At 44.5% G+C, this 13,966-nt stretch overlaps 1 protein-coding gene across 27 annotated transcripts in view; it reads right to left on the reverse strand.

Moving 5' to 3' along the window:
• The window catches only part of Svil (supervillin), a 206,256-nt gene that overhangs the window by 59,729 nt on the left and 132,561 nt on the right, over nucleotides 1–13,966 (reverse strand). For 18 of the 27 annotated variants that reach the window (XM_063253760.1, XM_063253754.1, XM_063253757.1 and 15 more), the window contains 7 exons: nucleotides 7,290–7,370; nucleotides 4,386–5,210; nucleotides 3,863–4,033; nucleotides 3,169–3,203; nucleotides 2,515–2,576; nucleotides 2,026–2,165; nucleotides 501–596 (listed from right to left, as the gene is read on the reverse strand). In XM_063253760.1, the coding sequence (XP_063109830.1) occupies nucleotides 501–596; nucleotides 2,026–2,165; nucleotides 2,515–2,576; nucleotides 3,169–3,203; nucleotides 3,863–4,033; nucleotides 4,386–5,210; nucleotides 7,290–7,370 (1,410 nt within the window). The remainder of the gene's footprint in view (nucleotides 1–500; nucleotides 597–2,025; nucleotides 2,166–2,514; nucleotides 2,577–3,168; nucleotides 3,204–3,862; nucleotides 4,034–4,385; nucleotides 5,211–7,289; nucleotides 7,371–13,966) is intronic. The other 9 variants (XM_063253765.1, XM_063253763.1, XM_013151286.2 and 6 more) reach the window with 5 other exon arrangements.

A 13,966-nucleotide genomic window follows, 5' to 3' on the forward strand; every position in this document is an offset into this window, starting at 1 on the left:
ACATTAGGCAATACAATCATTGTCTGATTATTTTCTCAATCCTAAAATATAACACCACCATCTCTTTATAAATTAGAAGCAAGGAGGAGTTTTAAAATATATCTATTGGCATCTAATGTGTTAGAATCTGAGTCTTATCACAATTCCAAGTACATGCTAATGTCCCCTTTTCTAATCATCTACAAGTGCTACTGTTTTAGATGAAAAAGATGGATTTTTTTAGGAATGATTATTATTATGAAAAACAGAGACAAAACCAATGGATGAGCGAGTTAGTGTGAGCCTGGTGCTGACACAGGACGTAAATGGACGGACTCCACATTTTCCCATGCAGACCTTCAGTACCTTGTACTATGACAAAACAAAATGCCACACGTCCCAGGAGCAACTCACTGCACTGATTTGGTGGCCACACACATGAAAGGCATTCAAGGCTGCCAGATGCACCTGCTGCCCAGCACCTGGCCCTGGGGCTGCATGCAGCTGTGTCTGTCCGGTACCTGGAAGGCTGTGCACAGCTCCTAGCTACAGTGGGACTGGGAAGTCTCGCCATGACAGGGTGGGCGGCCCCAGAACGTGAAGCAGGGATAGGTTCACTTTAAAAGCAATTGCCAAAGAAGGAACATCCATAAGGAGAGAGAAGAAAAGAAGCATTAAAGAAAGCATAGATTTAAATTCACCAATGTTAAATCAAATCTTTTATCAAAAGTATTTGCTAATTAATTTGAGTGCAAAACAAAAAAAAAAATCACAAAATAACTTGAAATGCAACTTAGGAAATAAGAGACAGAGGCTCCCCTAAAGTAAACAGAAGAAGCATAGGGATAGGGCTTGAAAAAGTTTTCCTTGTTTTTAGAATAAACATCCTCACTTAAAAAAATTTTAAAAAGCTAATAAAGCCATCAGTAAACCTGTAGGTTAGGCCCTAGTTTTAGAATGTTGGTTTCAATCTGTTCTTGAAAAGAATTTGTGACCTCATACAATTGATAATGGTATTGGAGTATATTAATATACATTAAGCCTCAGAGATGATGATTTTGCTGTGTTTACTATTTTGCTTCCATGGGTATCTGCTTGTTATCCCAGCCACTCAAAAAATTTTTTTTTAAACAAATTGATTTGCTAAGAGTTCTTAATCACAGTCACAAGTACTCATTCATCTATAAAATGAAAAAGTTGAGGGTGGGGATGAAGCTCAGTGACACAGCACTTGCCTGGCATGTGCAAGTGGGTCCTATTCCCAGCACCAGAAAATAACGATAATCACAAAGAGAAGTTGAGGAACAGGTATCAAAAAAGTGACAGTGACCTAACACAAGGGGCAGTGACCTAACACAAGGTTGACAGATGCAGCCTCAACACAGAAGCCTGCTGGGGGATGTTCATACTCTACAAAGACACTTTTTGAAAAACAAAAGTTTTCACCTGGTGACAGCCATTCCCTTAGAATGAACTGCTGTACTCTGGGAAAATAATTCTGAAGGTACTGGAATATATTGCTCAAAATGGATGCACCACAGTTTGGAAAACTACGAAACTGTCAATTCATTTTCAAATGTTTTGGTGATTATTTAAAAAGTGAACATTTTTATTTTAGAGATTTGTACTGAAACAGTGCTGAGTGAAACGATGTCTGGGATTTGCTTAAAAATAATTCAGGCGGAAAGTGGAAGCAGCCTGGGAGCTGGCAGAGGAAGTCTGGCCAGGTCCTGGTATCTGCTGAAGCTGGGGGTTCACTGTGTTTCATCTGTTTTCATATTTTATATTTTTCAACATAAAAATAGAAACAACCAAAGTGCATGAGGAAAACCGAGTAAAATTCCTTAACTTTTTACCGGGAGTTACTATAGGTAAAGTCCTACGACGAAGCTTGAGACCGCAGAGAAGAAAACCCTGAAATCCCACCTTACCTGTGGCTTTCAGCTAACCCATCTTCCTATCACCTCGCTTAGTGCAAACTCTGGAAATCCTCTTTTCAAAGCCACAGGAGCCATCTGGCCGGCCGAGGGGCCCAGGAGGACTCACGTGGCTGCAATGACCACCTCCTCGGTGGTGATGGGCTGTGTGTGTGACCGGTCCTGCAGGCGGCGCAGCCTCTGCTCCATGGCCGCGGGTCTCGAGCGTCTCTTTGGGATGTTCTGCTCATCGAACGATTTCTCCATTTCCTAAGAGTAAAAGCATGGTGGGGTGCTCACAAAGTCATAGAAAGGAAATTGAAACTGTGAAACACCTCTGATCCACAGGACCCAGGGGACACGCAGGCTGGGTGCCCCACAGCACACCCTGCCATTTGCACCTGCAATGTTCCCTAAAGATGTTTTGTCCCCAGCAGCTTCTACTGAGAGAGGATGGAACCCTAAGTTGATTTTCCCAGGTGTTTATCTAGCACAGAGTGATAAGAAACAATAGTTGGGCCAGGTGAGGTGGTCTGGGAGGGGTGTCCAGTGGCCAGAGCCCTGGAAACCCCCAGTCACAGGGGCTACGATTTCCCCCGGGCCCTTCCCGCACACTTACCCTGAATAGCAGCCTCTTGGCCGCGACGCTCAGCTTGGCGCGTTCATCCACCTTCTCATCATCTGTGAAAAGGCGAGAAATAAAAACTGGTCCCCACTAGAAAGATAAGCAGCATCTCCGGGACATTTTCCAAGACTGACCTGGAAATCCCTCGCAAACTAGAATAGATGAGCTAAATTAACAACGGGGCATATTTTCCTCTAGGAATTGGGGATTTTTGTTGTTGTTGTTGTTTGTTTTGTTTTGTTCTGTGCTCAGTTCAAAGGTACTAGTTTCTCCTGTAATTCAAACCAAACCAAACCAAATTGTGTCCGGACAGTGATTTGACTAATGGTGATTTAAGGACAGATTTATGGAAGTTTTTTCTTACTGCTGAATAACAGCACTAACAAGAAAAACCTGCTTTTTTAAAAAATTCAAATCACTTGTTTTCATATTGTTCACTTCAGGATTTTCTTAACTCCTCTCAAAAATAAAGAGTAAGCTCATCAGAAAATTTCAACTAGGTTTGATTACATTTACAGGAAAAAACATGCAGAAAAGTATGAAACTGCCAGATACTACAATCTTATTCTCTCAAAAAGCCAAGCATCTTATTTCTTAAATATAACTTAGATGAGATGAAAACAAAGAAAAAGGAAAACAGGTACTTGCCCTCAACAGCTGGCATTTCTGAACTTGAAGTGTATCTAGGAAAGACATTAGCAAATAATAATAATAAATTAGTGGTGGGAGGAGATCCAAGTAAACTATCACATCAAACGTAGAAATAGAGGTGCAATTGAACTCCCCGTCTGGGCAGCAGTTCTAGCTGTGAAGACCCACGTACAGCTGTTAACAGACACTGTGACTGTGTACATCCACAATGCCAGCCAAGTGCCCACCTCCTGGAGAAAAGCCAGGATCAAGCTATTTAAACAGAACCAATGATAAAACACTTTTGACAAACCGCATCATGTCTATGCAATCCCATGTGATGATACAAAAACTTAAATACAAGTAGACACTCATGACAAAATGAATATAAAATTTCTTACTTATTTTCATGGAAAATCTGGAGAGCACTCAATTCAAATTTAAGAAGACTAGAAAGGAATTAACATTAAAGAAAAATGCTTGTTTCTCACCATCTGAATGTAAGACTGTACTGTGATAGTGCTGGAAAAATCAAATTCTTTAAAAATACATTTAAATAAGCCAAATAGTATTCTCTACAGATTAGATGTAAGCATCGTGGAATCAGCAACATCTTATGCAAGCAGCGTCAGAACCATTAAGGGTAGAAAAAAAAGGCTGTATCATTTCTTCTACTTTCCTGGACTATGAAACTCGGTGCACACATGCCTACCTATCTGATTCCTTCCGTTCTGCTGACGTTATAGGTTGAGTTCTAAATCTCTCAGAAGTTTTCCTACTTTCACCAGGAGAGAAATAGCGTCTTGGTTTCCGGGACCCTCTCTCCTGCTCCATACCGGTGGGCAAGCCAGCTCCTCCAGGTGACGGCTCAGCCCGTGTTTGGCTTTTAGAATCAGAGAGCAGAAATGCACAGCATGGGGAACAGGAAGACAGGGAAAGAGAATAAAGCAGAGGTTTTTATGGGTCTCAGGCACTGAGGTCGACCCCACTGCATGCCTGTACCATGCACAGACAAGGCGGAGCACCCCAGCCCCGCTCCCGCTCCTCCAGCTTCCCATTAGTAGGCAGAAGCAGAATGGTAGTGGGTGAGCCATTTCCTGTGTAGTTTGCCCTGCACACGCCAGTGAGCTAAGCTAACAAGGTTCAACGAGGGACACGGCACACATCCACAAGTGAGTCACACTGCCAAGGACGTGCAAGTGAAACATCAGGAGTGTGTATGTAAGGGCACCTACAGTTCGGGTTTCTTGCTGGCTCTGGCAGACTCCAGAAACATACTTCGGAGCTGGGCGACAGAGACCCTGGTGTCCAGCATGCCAGGCTCTGCTGCTTCAGGTTTGGATGCCTGCAGCTCCAGCTCGGCCTGGAGATGACGGGGACCCGTGTAGTCAGACATGGAGCGGGTGCGGACCTTGTGCTTCCTTGGAGCTACTTCCTTTTTGTGCTCAGTGGACTTGGCCTCTTTCGGCACAGGCTCACTCTGCACGTACAAAACCACTTCGCTCCGGCCCATCCGCTTGGTGGGCTGGTCCTGAGCTGGTGGCTCCTTCTGAGCATCTAAGGTGACATGGGTACCGCCTAGGTCTTCATTCCCAGAGGCATCTTTGTGGCTTCTCGAAAGCCCCTCATCCTCCAAGGTCATGAGGGCTTTTGGGCTTTTCTCCAGAGTGTCAGGGAAGAGCACATCTTCTTCTGCTTTTGGTTCACAGACATGGAGGACTGGAGCATCCCTTCTCTCCCCTTCTAGAACCTTCGGGGTGGGAGGCTTTATGACATTCGGGGTGACTGAGCCCACCCAGCTGCTCTCGGACACACTTTCTGGGGTTTCCGCTGTCACCAGCTTGGCAACGGGAACTGGATCTGCTGGCTGGATGTAAGCTCGGCTGGCCTGTCGCATCGAGCTCCCTGCTCTGCGTGGGACCCTATCGAAGGCCGAGTTCTCTGACTGAAAGGACAGGTAGTGGACTGTCTGGTGTCTCCTCTGAGGGAAGGACTCGGAGGCAAGTTCAGGGCTGCTGCGGGCACTCTCCTCTTTCACCAGTTTCTCTCTAACTTTAACTCTTTAAGAAAGAACAAGGTTTAAATTGCAATGGACAGTGACACTGAACACGAAGAGAACATGTGCAGAATGCAGATTTGCAGGGAAGGGAAACCAATGCACAGAGCTCAGGCTGCAGGAAGCTATTTCAGGGTTTCAAACCCAGCACTTGCCACATAAACGGTTTTTACTTCCCAAATTTGCATCTGTGGCCAGCGTGAGGCCAAACTCATTGAGCCCCATGGTGAGGGGTCAGACAATGTCCAGAGGAGGATGGTTCCTTTCGACTAACTAAATGCCTAGAGAGCACTGAACAGTTCACTAGCGATCACCCTGGCAGGCATTAGGGCACACCGGGACAGGTGCATTAAGCCGGAAGCTTCCTGCGTGTTCTAGTGCGTGTGGACCATGGGCTCATGTGGGTGCCCTCTCCAGGGAAACATCTATGGGCCAAACATGCAAATTCATTTGTGATCATTTATGCTTTTCATCTCTATAGCTCAGGGGATGAGAACCTCTCTCTCAAAACACCCAATGAAACATTCCCAGTCCTTTTCATGCAATGCAGGCCACACCCACCCATCCCTAAGACACGTGCCCAGTTTGGACAGCACTACTAACAATGGTGGCACCCCGAGAGTGTTAGAGGAAAGTTATTTGTTGAGAGAATTAATGAAGTGAACATTTTCCCCCTTCTGGAATTGGTGTTACGTCCTTAGTTAAAAATTAATCTAACAAGAGATGGCTCTCCTTGTTTCCAGAGTTATTTGAATATCTGAGAGCAAAAACGCAAACCCTTTCAAGAGCCATGGGTCTCTTTCCCTCCTGCAGAAGCAAAGCAACAAAGAAATCTGGTTGTGGGTCCTAAGAGCCCTGAGCAGCTTCTCTGCCCTTCTTCCACCTCCGTGGCTTCACCCTTAAACGGAAGGAAGTGGGTTGGGGGCACAGCACTGGCCTCCAATATATAAGGACCTGGGTTTGACCCCATGCTTCCATGTGTAAACGGAAGGAAAAGAGCTATAATGTGATGTTTGCAAAGCTCCTGACTTAGCGTCTCTCCCCACTGAGTCGTGTTAGCTTATTTTTACTTTTTGAAAAGCCATGTAATAAGAGAGGAGAGAACATTTAAACTGAGAGTGGATTACTGGCTAGGAATTACCTATAGGAAGTACAGAGGCATTGGGGATGGGAGCAGAGTTTTCTTGGGGAAAATGGAGACCGCTCTCATGAGTCAGGCAAAGTAATTATGGTTCACATTTCACGGCCAGAATAGTCCCTTTTAGGGACAAGCACATCGCACTAAATGTCATAAAGATGCCTCTGTTTTCCAGGATCAGGGTGTTCATGTAGACTTCACTATGAAGCGGAGTCACCGGGTTTATGGAAAGGTGATTCCTATGAAGGACTTTGAGGAAAAGCACTCTGGGCTGTCATTTCTCTCAGAGACTATTCGGTGTTGGAGGTTCGTGTACTTACAGCCTTCTTCAATCAATGGAAGAGTGCAATGTAGTCGGGTTCTCCTGCGGAATGTGTGCCTCTGATCTGAGACAATCTGGACGTTGTCCTCACAGAACAAAGTCACTGTTGGGAACTCGAGACGGGGCTTTGAGCCTCCAAGGGCTTATTCATTCCTACTTCACCGCCTCTCCCTGCCCCAAGCTTAAAAATGAAATGATAGGGGCTTTTGTCTTCCGTTAAAACCACATGCCCTCGTTTAGAGACAGAGAGACAAGAAAACAAGGAGGCCAAAGTGCTGAATGGAGCCGGGACACTGGTTAGTGAGTGTTTCAAAGACTGGCGGCCAAGAGGTTTGGCCAGGTGCTCACTACTGCCCCCTACTGCCTAGTCCTAGTGAGTAGGTGAGAAAGTGCAGTAAAGGGATTGTCAGAGGAAGGGAGGAAGAAGTACCATCAGCATGGATTAGAAGAACGGGAAACAAAAGCAAACAACTACACGACAACCGTTTTGAACACAGGATTTCCAAGCGCACTGTCTTTCAACAGGCCAGGAAGACAGACGGGATTAGCAAACGTGTGGGACAACAGCTGGAGGGCAAGGAGCAGGGGCATCCACAGCCAGGGTGTCTCCACACGAGCAGTACCTGGAGGGCCAGTTGATAAGTGAAGGTGTGTCCCCTTCAGAATCTTTCTGGAGAAACCACTCATGCTTCACTTTCCCTGCACTGCCGTGTACAAATAAGAAAACTTCAGAGAATTCCTTTTACAAACATCCACATCCACACATTTTATTATAACTGTGACCTAAAGGTTTTCAAATGAAGAATTATCCTAGCTTTTGAAAATACTGAAGTGTATTTTTCCAAGGTTTATACTTTTTCATGGAACTTCTAGAATACTTGGCTCAGCTTGGCTATGAAGAGGTAGATATAAATACACCTAAAGCCACCAAAGTATTTTTCAAGTAGTTTCAAATTGTTAAAAAAAAAAAAAAAAAAGAGTCTATTATCCAGATCTGGCAACAAACAGAGATTATTTTGAAAGAACCCAGAATAAAAATAGAAGGCAACTTAACTTCTGTAAGCTTTGTTGGAGCACATTGGGAAGTAGTTAAATATAACATCAGTGTCCATACAAAATATTACATTCTGAATAAACATTCAAAGAAACCAATGAGATTATATCTTTAGTTGCCATGATACTTTCCCCTTTTATCATTGAAAAATACAATTGTTTCTATAGTATAAATGTTAATCCTGGCGAATTAGACAAAAGTTTTAAGGAACTCTTACTAAGTACCAAATATTACACTGAATAACTATGAGAGGAAACAACGGTAAAACAGTCATCATCATCCTGACCGCTGAAGATCTTGCATCGTGTAAAGATAACAGAGATTTACACACGCATCTGTGGGTACTCACTGTTGCAAGGTAGAATGGGACTAAGTAATTAGACCAGGGGAGAATAGCCTAGAGAAACCGTAAACAAGGAAGGAAACCCTTTTCCTACCAATGAATGCAGCGTTGGAGGGATACTGCATATGTGCTACCTGGTGTGTGCTCTACCCTCTTACCATGTAGCAGAGTGTGTACTTAACTGCTTACTAGCTCCCTGCAGTGAGAACCTATCTGCAAGAGTGTTTCAGCCCCATGCTGCAAACACACTATAGCTCCAGGCAATCTCCAAAAAAGAGCAGCAGGACTGGGGATTTTGCCTGCTGTTAAAACCACGTCCTACATTTAACTGCTGGAAACTACTAGAGACAAGGAGACAAGAAAACAAGGAAACCCAAGTGCTGAATGGAGCGGGCACTGGCAAGAGGGAATACTGGTTAGTGGTGTCTCAAAGACTGAGGTCTGGCTAGGTGCTCACTACTGCCCCCTACTGCCTACCATAAAACATTCTAAAATCATTCTAAAATCATTTCTGTCCAAGTTTGGTTCAAGCTGACAAGCAAGAGCCTGTCACCACCAGCAACCACTGAACTTTGTCTTATTCTATGCTCAAACTTACCTGTTTTTACAGATAAGTTTCTTAGGGCAGAAGCAGGATGAACCTGTGAAATAACTGACTTTTTCCCGTCTCTCTCCATGCTAATCTCAGGGCTGAAAGCCTGAGTGCTGTCCACTCAGCTGAGACAGGGAGGTCTGAGGAAGGAGCTGCTCTGGGCCTTACTACGTGGACTGGGTTTCTCGCTATTGGCTGGGCTTGGATTTCCACGTTTCTGGTCCCGATATGAGTCCCTCCCCAGAACAGAGAAATCCAGGGAACGGACAGCTGGTATGTTAGAAGGGTCTCCCAAAGACCCACGTATAAAAGGTCTGGCCCCCAGCCCGCAGCTGTGCTGGGAGGCAACAGAACCTTCAGGAGGCAGAGGTGAGTGGAAGGAAGATAGGTATACAGAGGCCTTAGAACCCATACTGGGCCCCTGGTTCCTCCTCTGCCTGTCTTTTCCCTTCCCAGCTGCTATGAGGAGAGCAGCTTTCCCTGCTGCCTGTTCCCCAGGGTTGCACTGCTTTGTTACAAGCACTAAGCAACTGTGAACTGAAGCCTGAGTCTATGAGCCCAGATGAACCTTTCCTCTGTATACACTGATTATCTCATGTGTTTAGTTACAGAAATGGAAAGCTATCATGTGGCTTTGGTCACAAGACTAGCTCAGACTCAGCCTTCTGGAGATGCAGACTGAGTTCACAAAGCCCCAAAGCAGCCAGTGAATTTCTGCTTGCTTCTCACAGTTGAACATTTATAAGAAAAATGACTCAAAGCCATACATACCCAGGAATGCCAACCTCAGGCAATCTGGAAAGAGCCTTGAATTCTAAACAAGTGTTATACAGTGTGTTCCGTGGACTGGTATCACTGCTGCTATGATTAGATATGAGGCTTGCAACAGAATGAAAATTAACATCACCGAAGCCTGCTATTTACTTCAGCTTGGATTCTTTTCATAGTTGACTTTTTTGACAAAGGAAACAGTCCCAGATTTACATTCAGGCGAAGACTGATGAACGTTTTGGAGATTGTCTGTTTCAAGTGGTGCTGCTTTCATTTGGTGATTGTTTAAGGAAACAGAAAAACTGCAGAACATTTATAAAAAATGATTTGTTGGGTGAGAAATATAGCTCAGTGATACAGCACTTTCCCAGATATGTGGGGCCCTGGGTTTGATCCCCAGCACTGCAAAAAATCAAAACTAAAAGCAAACCTGATTTGTTGAGTGACATGACTTGTTGGGTGCCAGGCAGCAGCTGGGAAGAAGATAGGAAAGTGACTAAGACAAGGTATCTAACCTTAAAACTACTAAAGGAATGCTATCATTGAAGTTACCTTTACCAGCGTTACAGACTAGCATAATACCAGATTCATGGGGCCATGTTTGGGAACCCCTGACTAAAACTGCTAACTTCTTCTGCTGGGTATGGCCACCTCTCTAGGGTGTTGCTTATTTGTCTCTCCTAGGACCTCAGGTGCAGGTGAAGTTTAGGCTATATACAGCTCCTTTGATTCTCCCTTTCTTTCTTTTCTTGCGGTACTGGGGACAGAATTCAGGGATGCTCCACAATGGAGCCATATCCCCAGTCCTTTTGATGTATTTAATTCTTAAAGTTTGAAACAGGATATCACTAAATTGTTAAATTGCCTAGACTGGGATTGAACTTGGTCATCAACCTGCTTCAGCCTGCCAGAGTGCTGGGATTACAGGCCGACATCCCACCAGCCATTTTTCCTCTTTGTCTTCCAGAAGAATCATCATTAACCGCAAGTCACACTGGTAGCATTAGGGTTTCCCAGTGCTATGTCTGGCTTTGGTATCTACAGCTTTGGGAAAATGACAACTGAAAATGAGAAGGAGAGACTGATTTGAAGCACCAGAGAAAATGCAAGAGACTTCAAAAGATATTGCAGGGCTTATTAAGATAGGGATAAGTCAACAAAACCCTGGAAAGGCCAAGGAAGGATGGCAGATGGAAAGGGGGATTCTCCTCTGGACTGTTCCCATTTGTCACTAGTTCTATTAAAATGAGCTATCAACATACAATGTGACTTTTGCACCACATAGGTGGACTATCCTTTACCTGTGCTATAGACAGTTCGCTTTCATGAACGTACCCCAAGCCTGAGCAGTCATATAAAGAACTTGCTGTCAACTATAGCTTCTAGATCAGTTTCCTACAAACTACTCTAGGATTTAGAAGAATGTCCCCCAAAGGTCCATGTGCTAGAAGTTTGGTACCCCATGAAATGCCACTGGGAGGTGGTAGAATCTTTGAGAAGTAGGGAGGTTCTTTGGTCACTAAGAAGATGACCTGAGGGAGGACATTGGAATTTTGGCCTCTAGTCTCTCTCTGTTTCCCAGCTCATATTGTACGTGGTTCACTCTGCCACAGAGCTCCTGCCATAATGTGTTGAATGTCATAAGCCTACCTGATCTTGAACTGGAAACTCCAGAACAAGGAGGCAAAATAAACTTTTCCATTTTATAGGTTAACTGCCTCAGGTATTTCATCATAGTGATGGTGCACTGACTGATATACCAACAGCTCTTCAGGACCATCTTCTCTCCTGTTCTCATGTTTATATCTTCTCTTTTCTTTCTGTCCCTGTCATATCTCTTCCTTCTCATTATTCCTGTCATCAAAAATGTACGTATAGTTCTTTCGTGACACCTTCCAGATGAAATGCCAGCAGAACCAAGTGAATGCCCATGCCAAGCCTGGACCCACAAATCTCATGCTCCCAGGCCTGGGAACAGCACCCGCCATGCAATCCACCATCCCTGACTGTAACTGATTCTCCTTCAGACCAACTCGCTACACTCCTCCAGAGTGGTATTTCTACCACTCTGCTCCAAAGCCCTTCAGACACTTTCCCTTGTCCATTCCATGACTGATCTTCACCGGGCTCTCCAGTGTCACCATGCCCCCTTCTCCAAGGTCTTCACAGGAGGTCTGTGACTGCTTGCCTGCTGCAGCCTCTCCTCCACATCTAGAAAACCTAACACGTCATTACAGCCATAGTTCAACTGCATCCCTGTGTCTAAGGAGAGAGAATTATTATCCCAGCCCTAGTGTTCCTGTAGCACCCAACCCCAGCCTCTGGACTGTCATCACCTCTGGTATTGCAGTTACTTCCCACATTTGAAAAAGTGATATGCCTCACTCGGAGCCAATGGCTGGCACACAAGAGGCTCCGTATAATATTCGTGGTTAGTTAAGCTACCTTAGAGCTAAAGTTAACCTATAAATGAACACCATAAATGATGAGGCATGGACAGGCAGGGGGACGGCTACGGTTCAAATCACTCCAGACCACAAATTTCTGTTGCATTTATAAGGACAATGCTTTTCCTGTACCTAAATTTTCTCAAACTCTGTAATGCCCCTGATCCGATCTTTCCTGAAATCTCTGACTTTCAAAGGGAAAAACCAGCGAACTCTCATTGTCACTATGATGGAAAGACTGACACAGATTTAAAAATAAGGAAGTGTAGTGGAGGGAACTCGCAGAGAACCTGAGTGAATGGACAGATGGTTAACGATGATATTGGTTTCATTAACATAGTTCCATGGCCTCAAGTTACTTTTGTAGAGCTTTCATTTTTAAATGTACAAAATAGATTCTTAAAATAATCTCCAGGCTAACTTCTGGTTCCAGGAATCTAAAGTTCTCTAACATAGAGCATTTATTCCGTGAGGCTGAGGTGAGCCAGCTTCCCAGAGCGCAGCCATAACCTCACTAGAAGAAGATTACAGGGTTCCTGGGGACCAGAATAAGGAAGTGGTGGCTCAGGTGTAAGAGAGTGCTTATTGATGTGGCAAGCGCTGGAGGAGACTTCTCTTTTTTTTTTTTTCTTTCTTTTTTTGGTCTTTTTCCTTTTTATCGGTACCGGGGATTGAACTCATGACTGCCTGCTTGCAAGACAGGCGCTTATGCCACTGAGCTAAACCCCCAGCCCCGGAGACTTCTCTTAAGAGGAAGTAAGATGCACCATCAATTTTCATAGAAGCCAATAGTTGTTTCTCCAAGTTAGCACCCTCAGGTACATAATGATAGCCTTTAGCTCACTATCAGAATCAACAGGCAAAACTGCTTCCCACCACAGCAAAGTCACATCTAGCGCAGTAAAAGTAGCTTCATTACGATGGCCAGCTCCCTTCTACACAAAACTTCTAATTATAACACATCATTCAGCTTAAGAAGCATGACTACGAACTGCTGCATCCCAATGAAATTAACAGTTAATTTACTAAGAGTTGCCTGTTTAGGAAAAATCTTGCTGCTTTGCATATATGCACAAGGGTACAATTGCACCAGAGTACAGGCTCTCGGACAAAAGTTGACATCTCAAGTCTGGTGCACATTTAAATTTTTAGCTGCTATACACAGCAGGCTGACAGTTTGAGAAATGTATCCATATTTAATTCAATGACTAGAAATTGCCATTTACAATTGAGAACAGAGTTTTTTTAAAAAGTAGAGAGCATTTAACTGTAATAATGGTAGCCAAAGGTTGTTAGGTCAAGGTGTAGTTGTGCAGAGGTCCAGGGATTGCACGGGAAGAACAGAAGAGTCTGCATGGTGCACTAGGGGTACCCGTGATGCTCTGCACTGACTCCTGGAGCAGTATTGAGATAAGAGGCTGTGGGCCACGCACTCTGCTCTCCTTTGACATCCTTATCAGTGCATGGACACAGACTTACGAGAACCTGAGGCTCTGAGGCCTATTTTAGACTCAACTCTCTCATCAGGTGTTGGGCAAGTGCCATCAGAAACAAGTGACAAACACCTAACCGAAGCTCTGTCTCTCCTGGTGGGTCTCCTGGAGTTTAATTCTGGAAGAAACCCTGCAACATCTTCCTGAATTGATCTGCACTTTCTTTTATTCATCACTGAATAATGCAGCTGACATGACAGGTAGATATACTCATTTAGGTTCATTTGGCAAATGTTCACAAGCCCCTACTCTGTGCATTGTACTGAACTAAATAAACTGTGAGAATAATAAAGGTCAATCAAGCATCACCCTGGCTATCAAACCCTTCGGCAAGAGAAGCCAGGATTTACACATCCCTGGGGTCCAAGTGCAGCTCTTGTCCACTGGCATCCACCAAAGGCAACTGTCCCAAGTCACACTGTGCTCTTCACAAACCCCCTGCAATCATATTCTTGGCACTAATGACACAATCTGCTAAGTGAAAGGGGTGGTGATGGATGGCAGTGAAATCCTGAAGAAGAAATAAGGAACAAGGGTGTCCAAGACTGGGTCCCACACTAAAAACAACGCTGCAGGGGCACCTCTCTGATAAGGTGTGAG

Source organism: Cavia porcellus, unplaced genomic scaffold (genome assembly GCF_034190915.1).
Source record: "Cavia porcellus strain 051 isolate PalLab524CR breed Dunkin Hartley unplaced genomic scaffold, mCavPor4.1 scaffold_7, whole genome shotgun sequence".
Taxonomy (NCBI): Eukaryota; Metazoa; Chordata; class Mammalia; order Rodentia; family Caviidae; genus Cavia; species Cavia porcellus.